The sequence below is a fragment of the Lithobates pipiens genome, unplaced genomic scaffold, assembly GCF_037356315.1.
Source record: "Lithobates pipiens isolate NorthernLeopardFrog02 unplaced genomic scaffold, aLitPip1_a1.2 Scaffold_19, whole genome shotgun sequence".
NCBI lineage: Eukaryota > Metazoa > Chordata > Amphibia > Anura > Ranidae > Lithobates > Lithobates pipiens.
In genome coordinates, this window is record NW_027507764.1 from 62958232 (window position 1) to 62970869 (window position 12638).

At 40.3% G+C, this 12638-nt stretch overlaps 1 protein-coding gene across 4 annotated transcripts in view; it reads right to left on the reverse strand.

Annotated features, from left to right (window-relative positions):
• The window catches only part of PEX1 (peroxisomal biogenesis factor 1), a 121748-nt gene that overhangs the window by 18858 nt on the left and 90252 nt on the right, over positions 1-12638 (reverse strand). For all 4 annotated transcript variants that reach the window (XM_077490810.1, XM_077490808.1, XM_077490807.1 and 1 more), the window contains exons 15-20: positions 12247-12413; positions 6025-6159; positions 5671-5735; positions 3247-3389; positions 3056-3159; positions 819-998 (exon numbers count right to left, since the gene is read on the reverse strand). In XM_077490810.1, the coding sequence (XP_077346936.1) occupies positions 819-998; positions 3056-3159; positions 3247-3389; positions 5671-5735; positions 6025-6159; positions 12247-12413 (794 nt within the window). The remainder of the gene's footprint in view (positions 1-818; positions 999-3055; positions 3160-3246; positions 3390-5670; positions 5736-6024; positions 6160-12246; positions 12414-12638) is intronic.

A 12638-nucleotide genomic window follows, 5' to 3' on the forward strand; every position in this document is an offset into this window, starting at 1 on the left:
CTTGCAAAAATTATGCAAAAGAAAGTTACCTTTAAAAAAAATGTACGTTTTACCGAAAATGTTGGGGGTGCCATTAAGAATGATATAGCACATTTTGCCGCAATTTGGAATTAGGATCACCTAATGTGAACTGCTAATTCTCCTTTAGTTTAAATTACTGTTAACATAGAAATCACAAAATTTTTTGTGATCAGGTCTTTTTTGTGATCCGACGGAAAAGGTCCGATCGGATTATATTGTTGGAAAATCCGATCGTGTGTGGGCTCTATCAGACTTTTTCTGTTTGAAATTCCGACGGAAAAAATTTAAGAGCAGGATCTCAAATTTTCCGATTATTTGTAGAGGAATCCGATCGGACAAAGTACCACGCATGCTCAGATCAAATTACGAGACCAAAGCTATTGACTACTAGCCTCTACGTAGTCCCGTCATAACGAACAAACGCCATCACGCTCCAAACATTCGGATTTTCCGACGACTTTGTCCGACCGTGTGTATGCAACACCAGTTTTGGACAAAATCCATCGGAAAAAATCTGATGGATTTTGTGGTCAGAATGTCCGACCGTGTGTATGGAGGCTTGGAGAACTTCTCAGCTCTCACAATAGCACAGCGGACTAAATGTAGCTTTATAAAATTGGAAAATCAATATACATACATACATACATCATATACAGTCAACTTTGATCTGGAGCCACCCATAAGTTCTTATATCTTTTGGAGCAGAAATATCTTCCTGCCCCTTTCCATGTCTTTGTTCCAGTTCACACTCAAGTCTTGCTTCTTCTGCTGAATTCTCTAGACTTAGACAGACCTACCTGCACTGATGTACTAGTTCCAAGGCCTGCATGGATGGCTTCCAACTGAGAATTGTACAACAAAGCTTTCAGATCAGCTCCGGTGAAGTTTTCTGTCACACTGGCCATGTGCTGCAGATCCACATCATCCTCTAAGAGCATGGACTGACTCAAGCATTTTAGGATTTCATATCGGGAAGCCTTTAGTACGTGTACAAACATAGAAACCATAAATCAATAGATTAGACTGAAAGAATACAAATTCTATTAAAAATTATGTTATTACTCCAGATGTTTAAAAAAACAAAAATGAATGCTAGTGTATATTAATTGCACAAAAACCATATAAACCTGACACACGTCTGGCCAATTTAAAGTGGAACTTCACTCTCTCAATTAACATGGACTATTTTTAATCGTTGTGCTGCTAGTATTAGTAAAGTATTTCATATTTACTTGTAAACTGTTTTGTTTTTTACATTTCATTTCTTCAGTTACTTTCCTGTTTCCAGGCCTAGGCAAATGATGTCATACATCCCAGGAGTCATCAGGAGAGGAGGAGGAGGGGTTTTCTCAGCTAAGCACTCCCTCCTGCCTGAGCTAATAACAGATGGATTCCAGGAAGTAAATGCTACATGAATTGTCTGCCCTTCCTCAAGGTGGCCACAATCAGAAATGCTATGTTTTTCAAAGTGATTTCTCAGAAAAATAAAGCATGGAGCCATAGATGAATGGGGGAGATTGCTTTGAATATTAAAAATAAATTAAATAGCACATTTGGTTTGAGGTGCTCAGATACAGTGTACTTTAAACCAATAATATGTTAGAAAAGTAATAAACATCTTTGATATGTTACATAATTCTAACATACATTATACTGCTAAGTGGGAACTCTGTTACTCTGTTGCCAATAAACACCTTTTCCTTGAAGACATCTGATTATTTTCCTGCTGTCAGTTCATGTGTATAAGTTGCATATCTTAATGACTGCCTTCTATACCTATTTATGACCATTGGACACATATGCCTTATACAAAGTCATGTACACATGTTGACAGTTGGGTGTTGCTTTTCTCCTTTTTAAAAAATTTTCATCCCGCCAATGAATGTATAATATCTTTTGATATTTATTGCTCCCATTTCTTACACGAGCTTCATCATATGTACTGTATGTTGTACCACTCTTTTTATCGGACATTGAGGTTGATTTACTAAAACTAGAGAGTGTAAAATCTGGTGCAGCTGTCTATGGTAGCCAATCAGCTTCTAAGCTTGTTCAATTAAGCTTTGACAAAAAAAAACCTGGAAGCTGATTGGTTTCTATGCAGAGCTGCATCGGATTTTACACTTTCCAGTTTTAGTAAATCTCCTCCATTGCTCTCAACAGTACAGAAATGTTTGTATTTTTTTTAAACATTTTATAAAATAAAAATAAAAAAAAGTAATAAAACAAAACAGCAGGTTTAATAAAACACGTGGCTTATTTCTCCATGACTGCAACAGCCATCTTCAGTGTTTGCCCTCCACTGGTCTGAAATCTTCATTAGCACTAGCGTAAACTACACGGGGTCTGAGTCTTTAAAGACTTGAATTGGGTCAAACCTATATTGTCTCCAGTGTTTGGGTAAGGCCCAATTCAAGTCCAAGCTTTTTAGGTCATACGTCTCTTCTGGGTCACAGGAGTGCACTCACTTTTGCACTTCTGTGTCCCAGAATCAGTTGTCAGCTGATGTCACAGAGCTGCTCCAGCCTTTGGAAGGATTCCAACCATTCGCCCAAATGCCTGACTGACAGCTTTCAAGAGCTCTTAGCACAGGACTGAGAGCTGAAGTCAGCTCCACCCACCCCTCTCCAGACCGGCGCTCTTATGAGCACTGCAGGAGCAGAGTGGTGACTGACAGTCACTGAGAACTGATCGGTCAGTGGTCATGTGATCGCTTAGTTCTCAGGCTTAGAGCGGGTAAGGGACAGCTGCAGGATCACACTGATGCTGCAGCGTAGAAGTGAGTATGCTTCTTTTTTTGGAACCCCAAACTTCTCTTTTAAAAGGTTAAGAAATTTAAAGCAGAACTTCAGGCAGATATAAAAGACACAAATAAATGCAATTGTGTAATTACATAATTTAAGCAGAATTTTATGTTAATTTTGACTTTAAATAGTTTGTTTGGGCCAAGCTCAGCACTCAAAATCCTGGGGTGCCATTCTCCTCTTCGTACTTTAGATACACTTATGTTTCTGTCTCTGCTTTGCATTCTGACCTGGTCTGGAGGTGGACAGTAAAGACACTCATCCAAGCGTCCGGGTCTGAGTAGAGCAGGATCGATCAAATCTGGGCGGCTTGTAGCTGCCAGTACATACACTCCTATGGAAAGAAAAATCAAAAAGATCAGGAATGCATTAATCCTGCAAGGAATGTGTGGTCAACTTCCCCTGACAGAAATACTCTTACCGTTTAATCCTTCCACCCCATCTAGCTGGGTCAGCATCTGGTTGACCACTCTATCAGTGACACCGGTGTTGTCATGACCCCGCCGAGGTGCAATTGAGTCAAACTCATCAAAGAAAAGGATACAGGGCTTAGCAGCCTGTGCTCTGTAACCACATATTAGAAGAAAGGGAAAGGAAATTTGGCCGGTGATAACAATGAAGTCACATTTCTTGAAACTATACAATATATCAGGGGTAACAGCAGTATAGCTACAGTATACCATCCTGTCTATTAGACTTACTCTGTAGGCCAGGGGTGTCCAAACTTTTGACTTTCATGGGCCACATTGGAAAAAGAGGAATTGTCCTGGGCTGCACATAAAGTATGCTACCAATAAGGATAGCTGATGAGCAGAAAGTCGGGCAGATCAAGTTAACAATCACTGATATAGATAATGAACCTATCTGACTAATAAAACTTCATTTTGTTGTAATAATTTTAATTATAAAAGTAAAAGAGAGCGACATAAAACTAGTGTGATATTTGACATTTTTGATAAACAATAAGGATGACGGATAAGCAGAAAAAGATCACTATAAGGCCACACATGGCATTTTTCCTGTTGATTTTAGGAGCTTCAGGCATTTTTTTTTTTTACCAGCTTAACCACTTCCCGACCAGCGCACGATGATGTACGTCGACAGAATGGCACGGGCAGGCATATTGGCGTACAGGTACGTCCAATATTCAATGCCGCCCTGCCATCGGGAGCGCGCCGCCGTCGGCGTGCTCCCGTGCTGGTCGGGACCCCCGTGAGTCCGGTCGCGGGACCCGCGGACTCGATCGCCGCGGGCATCCCCGCGATCGTCTCACGGAGTGGCCGAATGGAGGAAATGCTGTGTAAACAACATTTCTCCATTCTGCCTAGCAACTAGTGACGCTGATCTCTGCTCCATGTGATTGGAGCAGAGATCAGTGTTCACTAAATGAAAGCCCAACCCCCCCACAGTTAGTAACACACCCCTAGGAACACTTAACTCCTACACTGCCACCCACTGGTTAACCCTTTCACTGCCAGTGTCATTTACACAGGAATCACTGCATTTATATAGCAGTGATTACTGTATAAATGACAATGGTCCCAAAAATGTGTCAAAAATGTCCGATGGGTCCCCCACAATGTCGCAGTCACAATAAAAATTGCTGATCGCCGCCATTACTAGTAAAAAAAAATAATAAAAAATTATTAATAAAAATGCTATAAAATTATCCCTATTTTGTAAACGCTATACCAATCAATAATCGCTTATTGCGATTTTTTTTACCAAAAATATGTAGAAGAATACGTATCGGCCTAAACTGAGGGAAAAAAATGTTTTTTTATATATTTTTGGGGGATATTTATTATAACAAAAAGTAAAAAATAATGCGTTTTTTTCAAAATTGTCGCTCTATTTTTGTTTATAGCGCAAAAAATAAAAACCGCAGGGGTGATCAAATACCACCAAAAGAAAGCTCTATTTGTGGGAAAAAAAGGACGTCAATTTTGTTTGGGAGCCACGTCGCACGACCGCACAATTGTCAGTTAAAGCGACGCAGTGCCGAATCGCAAAAAGTGGTCTGGTCTTTGACCAGCAAAATGGTCCGGTCTGCAAGTGGTTAAAAACATTTTTCCATGTTATTTTATGTGTCCATGCACACATAGGCTTTTAGAAGCTGTAAGTGGACTAGGCGTTAGCAAGCTGCACAAAAATCCCAGGGCCAGTGCGTTCTGAAGAAACAGCTTTACAGCTGTAAAACGCCTGATGTGGCTAAACGCGTGTTAATGTTGTATACAGCAATAAGCCGCTTCAAGCATTTTTAAACTCTAGTAATTGGATTTGGGAGTGGAAAATAGAAGAGGGCAGAGAAACGCTGCTCCGCCCACACGGCGGCATCATTCAGACACACAGCTCTATGTGACAGAATGAACTACAAGTCCTGACATCCTTAGCGGCTGTCAGCTTGCAGTTCTCAATGAACTACCACGGCACTGTGGAGCGATGTGGTAGTTCAATGAGTCTTTCTGTCAGGGAGTATCGGTTTACCCATACGGGATGTATGGTAACCCGATACACTAGCAGTGTGCAAGAGACCTGCATGGCATCAGCAATCTGCTGATCGCTGATGCAATGCTTTCCAGGCTCCTGCAACAAAAAATAAAATAATGCACTTTATTTTATTTTTTTAAGTGAACCTATCCTTTAAGCAAGGTTATTGGGGTTTTTTTATTTAAAAACAGTAGTGTGCAGGCCTTCCCCATCTGTAATTATTAATCATCCGCCATGTATAAAAAAAAAAAAATATTTGTTAATTCTGTTCAACCAATCTTGTGATTTACAAACATTTGGTCTTACTGTCTTCAACTGCTATACACAATCATCTTAATTCCATATAAAAGGTTACCTTGTAAAGACATCTCGTACTGCCTGCTCACTTGCTCCGATGTATTTGCTGAGAAGTTCTGGACCCTGAAGAGATATAATCAGTGTTATGTGAGAAATAGAACTAAACATTTCCTTTCCACTTTCTCATGGGAGATGTTTAAACCATTAAGTCAAATGTATAAGTGTCAGAATGTGCCAGTTAATTTGACAATAATTAATCAAGAGAAAATTGGGCGCAAAACATATGTGTCAAAAGTGTCAAGTGTTTTTTTTCTGCTAAAATGCCACTGCCAGGAGGAAAGGCATCTAGCAGAGATGGCCAACGCATGCAGTGTGCATGAGGCTTTAGGATTGAAGTTTTATTCATATTTACCTTGATGCTGATGAAGTTCATCCCACTTTCATAAGCTACAATTCCAGCTAGCAAAGTTTTCCCAGTGCCTGGAGCGCCGTACAGCAAAATCCCAGATCTGTGGCGTATAGGGAGGGTGGCAAAAATCTCTGGATACTTCAAGATAGGAAGAACACAGGTAGATTTGTTATCACGCACATTTATTCAAGTAATATATCTGTTTTTTATAAGAACACTGATTCAAAGGTTGATATATTAAAACAATTACCTTTTAAAGCAATGCTACTCAAATTTCTTATGTGTCTGTAAACCCTAAAAATGTATTTCTCTTATTTGCTCCCTTTTGGTCTGTAAATTATACAACTGAAAATATTTACAAAAAACCTGTTGGTCTTGCCAGAAATCCAGTCCTGTCCTGTGCTATGTGTACTCTGCAATGTCATTGGCCCTGCCCATTTCACCTCTGTGAGATACAAAGCACTCCTCCTCCTATATTATAGAGATAAGGAGAAGTGGAGGGGTTCACTAGTCCTATCTTAAGGTATTAACTTTTCATTCTTCATAGATACAATACAGTTAGCAAGTAACAGCTAGGACAGGAAACCTAAAAGAAAACGAATGCAGCCACCACATCTAAGGACCGATAAGGTGTAAATTTTGTTATTGGATCTTCCCTGCTGTGTATGAGACCAGACAGGAGATATCCTCAAAATCAACAGGGTCTTGACATGCTTTGAGCTTAGAGCTTGAGCTCGAGTTTGTGTGTGATCCATATATATAAAAATGCACATTCTTGCCAAAAAAATTTAAATTTTTCAAGTAGTAAGGGGGACAGATGGAGGTGAATTTGCGACATACAAACACAATGTATATACGTCGGGTAAAATAAGTATTGAACGCATCACCATTTTCCTAGGTAAATATATTTCTAAAGGTGCTATTGACATAAAATTTCACCACATGTCGGTGACAACCCATGAATTCCATATATACAAAGAAACCAAAACAAATAAGTTCATAAATTAAGTTATGTGTAATAAAATGGAATGAGGCAGGGAAAAAGTATTGAACACGCTAACTGAAATGTATTTAACCACTTCAGCCTCGGACCAATAAATACCTTAAGGACCAGAGGTCTTTTTGCAATTTCGCACTGCGCTGCTTTAACTGGTAATTGCGCGGTCATGCAATATTGCACCCAAACGAAATTTGCGTCCTTTTCTTCCCACAAATAGAGCTTTCTTTTGATGGTATTTGATTGCCTCTGCGATTTTTTTTTTTTGCGATATAAATGGAAAAAGAGCGAAAATTTTGAAAAAAAAAGATATTTTCTTCTTTTTGTTATAAGAAAAATCGAATAAACTAAATTTTAGTCATACATTGAGGGCAAAATTTATTCAGCCACATGTCTTTAGTAAAAAAAATGTCAATAAGCGAATATTTTTTGGTTTGCGCAAAAGTTATAGCGTCTACAAACTAGAGTACATTTTCTGGAATTTACACAGCTTTTAATTTATGACTGCCGATCTCATTTCTTGAGGTGCTAAAATGGCAGGGCAGTACAAATCCCCCCCAAATGACCCCATTTTGGAAAGTAGACACCCCAAGGAAATTGCTGATGGGTATGTTGAGCCCATTGAATATTTATTTTTTTTGTCCTAAGGGATTGAATAATGACAAAAAAAAAAAAAAAAAATTTTTTTTACAAAAAGTTGTCACTAAATGATATATTGCTCACACATGCCATGGTTATATGTGGAATTGCACCCCAAAATACATTCTGCTGCTTCTCCCGAGTACGGGGATACCACATGTGTGGGACTTTTTGGGAGTCTAGTCGCGCACGGCACCCCGAAAACCAATCACCACCTTCAGGATTTCTAAGGGTGCAAATTTTTGATTTAACTCCTCACTACCTATCACAGTTTCGAAGGCCATAAAATGCCAAAATAGCACAAAACCCCCCCAAATGACCCCATTTTGGAAAGTAGACACCCCAAGCTATTTACTGAGAGGCATGTTGAGTCCATGGAATATTTTATATTTTGCCAAAAGTTGCGGGAATATTACAAACTTTTTTTTTTTTGCACAAAGTTGTCACTAAATGATATATTGCTCACACATGCTATGGGCAGAAGTCAAATTACACCCCAAAATAAATTCTGCTGCTTCTCCCGAGTACGGGGATACCACATGTGGGGGACTTTTTGGGAGCCTAGCCACGTACGGGACCCCGAAAACCAAGCACTGCCTTCCGGATTTGAATATAAAATGCTATAAAAAACAAACTAACCAGAGTCACCCGTAACACTTATACGGTGATCAGTGGTGAAAGGGTTAACTAGGGGCAATCAGGTGGTTCAAATTTTTATTAGGTAGTATATGGGGGTCCCTGGCGCTATATAAAAACCTGACGGGGAACCTAAATAACTAACTGGCTAACCAGCGTCACCAGTGACACTTATACTGTGATCGCTGGTGAAAGGGGGTGAAAGGGTTAACTAGCAGCAATCAGGGGGTTAAAACCATTATTGGGTAGTATATCGGGGTACCTAGCGCTATAAAAACCTGGCGGTGAACCTAAAAAAATAACTAGCTACCTAGCGACACTAGCGACACTGATGCAGCGTTCAGAAAAATTATCGCTTAGTGACACTGGCAAAAGGGGGTGAAAGGGTTAACTAGCGGAAATCAGGGGGTTAAAACCATTATTGGGTAGTATATCGGGGTACCTAGCGCTATAAAAACCTGGCGGTGAACCTAAAAAAATAACTAGCTACCTAGCGACTGTAGCGACACTAATGCAGCGATCAGAAAAACGATCGCTTAGTGACACTGGCAAAAGGGGGTGAAAGGGTTAACTAGCGGCAATCAGGGGGTTAAAAACATTATTGGGTAGTATATCGGGGTACCTAGCGATATAAAAACCTGGCGGTGAACCTAAAAAAATAACTAGCTACCTAGCGACACTAGCGACACATGCAGCGATCAGAAAAATGATCGCTTAGTGACACTGGCAAAAGGGGGTGAAAGGGTTAACTCTAGGGGCAATCAGGGGGTTAAATCTTTATTGGGGGGTGATAGGGGGCTACCCTGGACCTAACACTAACTGTCCTGACAGTTTTTACTGTCACAACTGACACTGAATGCATTGATCAGTAAAGAAATGATCAATGCAATCAGTGACACTGTGACTGGGGGGGGAGGGGGGGCGGGGGGGATCGGGGGGCGATCGGGGGGGGGGGATCGGGGGGGGTTTGTGTGCCTGTGTGTACCTACATGTCAGTGTAGTGTTGGTGCACACTTACTTTTACTGTTCTCCTCGTAGTCCGGTCAAAAAGACCGCCCCGAGGAGAATGACATCACTTCCTCCTTCCTGTGTAAACAATACACAGGGGAGGAAGCTTCTCATTGGCCAGGAGCGATCCAGAGGGGGTGGCCGAAAACCAACGGCCATCCCCTCATCACGGAGCGCTCCTGGACCGAATCGGACCGCCGTAACCAGCGGGAGGGGGTCCGATCGGACCCCCCACCCGCTGGAAGGCAATCACGTAGATGTACGTGATTATGCCTGCCTGTGCCATTGTGCTGACGTACAATGGCAATACGGCGGTCCTCAAGTGGTTAATAATTCATACAAAATTCTTTGTTGGTAATGACAACTTTAAGAGGCCTCATGTATGGAGGAATTAGTTGCATGTATTGCTCAGGTGTGATTTTGGCCCATTCTTCCACACAAACAGTCTTCAAATCTTGAAGGTTCCATGGTCCTCTTCTATGAATTCTGATCTTTAATTCTTTCCATAGATTTTCTATTGGATTCAAGTCGGGTGATTGGCTGGGCCATTCTAGCAGCTTTATTTTCTCTCTTTGAAACCAATTGAGAGTTCCTTGGCTTTTTTGTTTGGGTTCACTGTCTTGCTGAAATGTTCACCCTCGTTTCATCTTCATCATCCTGGTAGATGGCAGCAGATTTTTACCAAGAATGTCTTGGTACATTTATCCATTCATCCTTCCTTCAATGATATGAAGTTTGCCAGTACCGTATGCTGAAAAACAGCCCCACAACATGATGTTCCCACCTTAAAACTTCACTGTTGGTATGGGGGTGTTTTTGGGGTGATGTGCCATTTGACCTCCAAAAACAAGGTGTATTATGGCATCCAAAGAGTTAAATTTTGGTCTCATCTGACCAGACTATATTCTCCCAGTATTTCGCAGGTTTATCTAATTGTTGTACAGTAAACTTTAAACAAACTTCAACATGCGTTTTCTTCAGCAATGGAGTCTCGTGTGGTGAGCGTACATACAGGCCATGGAGGTTGAGTGCATTTCTTTAAAACAATTGTATCTACTAATTCCAGGTCATTCGGAAGCTCTCCACAAGTGGACCTTGGCTCTTGGAGACAACTCTTCTGATAATTATTTTCACTCCTTTGTCCGGAATCTTGGGAGGAGCACCTAGTCATGGCCAATTTATGGTAAAATAATGTTCTTTACAATTCCGGATTATGGCCCCAACAGTGCTCACTGGAACATTCATAAGTTTAGAAATCCTTCTGTAACTAATGCCATCAGTATGTTTTACAACAATAAGGTTGCAAAGGTCTTGAGAGAGCTTTTTGCTTTTATCTATCATGAAATATTTCTTGTGTGACATCTTGGTAATAAGACACCTTTTTATAGGTCATCAGTTGAGACTGAACAAGCTGATATTAATTTGCACTGACAAGGGGAAGGATTTCTTTCTAAATTCTGATAGATTTTAGCCATTGTCTTGGTTTTCCATGCCTTTTTGCACCTCCCTTTGTGTGTTCAATACTTTTTCCCTGTGTGATTCAATTTTATTACATATAACTTAATTTCTTATTTTGTATGTATGGATTGCATGGGTTGTTACCGACGTGGTGAAAATTTCATGTCAATAGTACCTTTAGAAAAATATTTTTAAAAACGTTGACGTGTTCAATACTTATTTTACCCGCTGTGTGTGTGTATATATATATATATATATATATATATATATATATATATATATATATATATACACACACATACACATACATACACACACTTTTACACCTCTCCATAGAAATTCAAACAACAAGAAAACAGAAGTATGGGATCCTCTATAGCATAACACCAACCATTTCTTAAAATAAAAAAATAGCATGCTTACAGTTAACATTCTTGAAAATCAGCATAGGTGGTAGGAATCATCAAGGTGGAGACAAAGCAAGGCTGTATACAGGAAATGGCAACACCAGATCCCCTGACCAGCATAACAGGGACCCACTCTCACAGCTGTCAAAAAAGCCACCAATAGACAGCGTCCAGTGCCACTGCCTAATGCCCAGTGGTGACCTCTGAGAAACCTTTGAGAGAGAAAGAAGGGTTGTTCTTCGAGACATGTTACCGCCCCTCCCCCTTTCCACCTGAATGTAGACGCCATGAGCCATTAGGCAGTGGGCAGTGGCACTGGATGCTGTCTATTGCCGGCTTTTTGACAGCTGTCAGAGCGGGTCCCCGATATGCCAGCCAGGGGATCTGCTCTTTCCGTTTCCTGTATACAGCCTTGCTTTGTCTCCACCTTGGTGATTCCTACCTCCAATGCTGATTTCCAAGAAGTTTAACTGTAAGCATGCTATTATTTTATTTTAATAAATGATTACTGTTATGCTAATGAGGATCCCATTGCTCCTGTTTTCTTGTTTTTTGAGCTTCTTTGGATCATCCCAGATCTTGTCTGGAAGCTGCAGGATCCTCCTGTCATTCCTGACCATCCTTCTGATTGGATTAGGATTCCAATTGGAGTGAATCCGATTGATATTACTGACATTGGAAGCCTGGGACCTGTAGTGCACTTTTCTGGTTTGTGGATTTGGCTCCATAAAGGATGGAGATATGCTCATGACCTACTGAGTTAACAATCTGTACATAAAAGATGCAAGGAAGTGGTCCCAGGAATCATATTCAATATGACATTGAAGTAGCAGACACAATTCCATAGTGTGTGTGTGTGTGTGTGTGTGTGTGTGTGTGTGTGTGTGTGTGTGTGTGTGTGTGTGTGTGTGTGTGTGTGTGTGTGTGTGTGTGTGTGTGTGTGTGTGTGTGTGTGTGTGTGTGTGTGTGTGTATATATATATATTAAAAAAAACTTTTTTTAAATTTAAAGTACATATAATTACTGCATCTACTATGATCTTTTTATGTTGTATCACTGTATAACTAACAAGTCACATACCTTTGCTGGTAACTCAATTGTGTCCATGAGAGTCTGTCTAATTTCATGTAATCCTCCCACCATAGTCCAACCTTGTTCTTTTGGTTTATGTAAGTTTGCCTTCTTCAGGGCCATGGGAGTGAAACCTTTAAGAGCTTTCTGGAAGTCTGAAGTTGTCAAAAGCAAGTCTATATGGAAAACCGAAAAGTAAATGGCACCAATTGAACAATTGACAATGATATGATAAAATAAATCTGTGAAGGGGAAAGTTACAGCAACAAGAAAACTTTAATTATTTAAACATGAAACCAAGGTGTCTACAAGTCTGGCAGACACAACTTCACTTTCCCAAAAGAGTTTACTGTGGGGTTGATTTACTAAAACTGGAGAGTGTAAAATCTGGTGAAGCTACA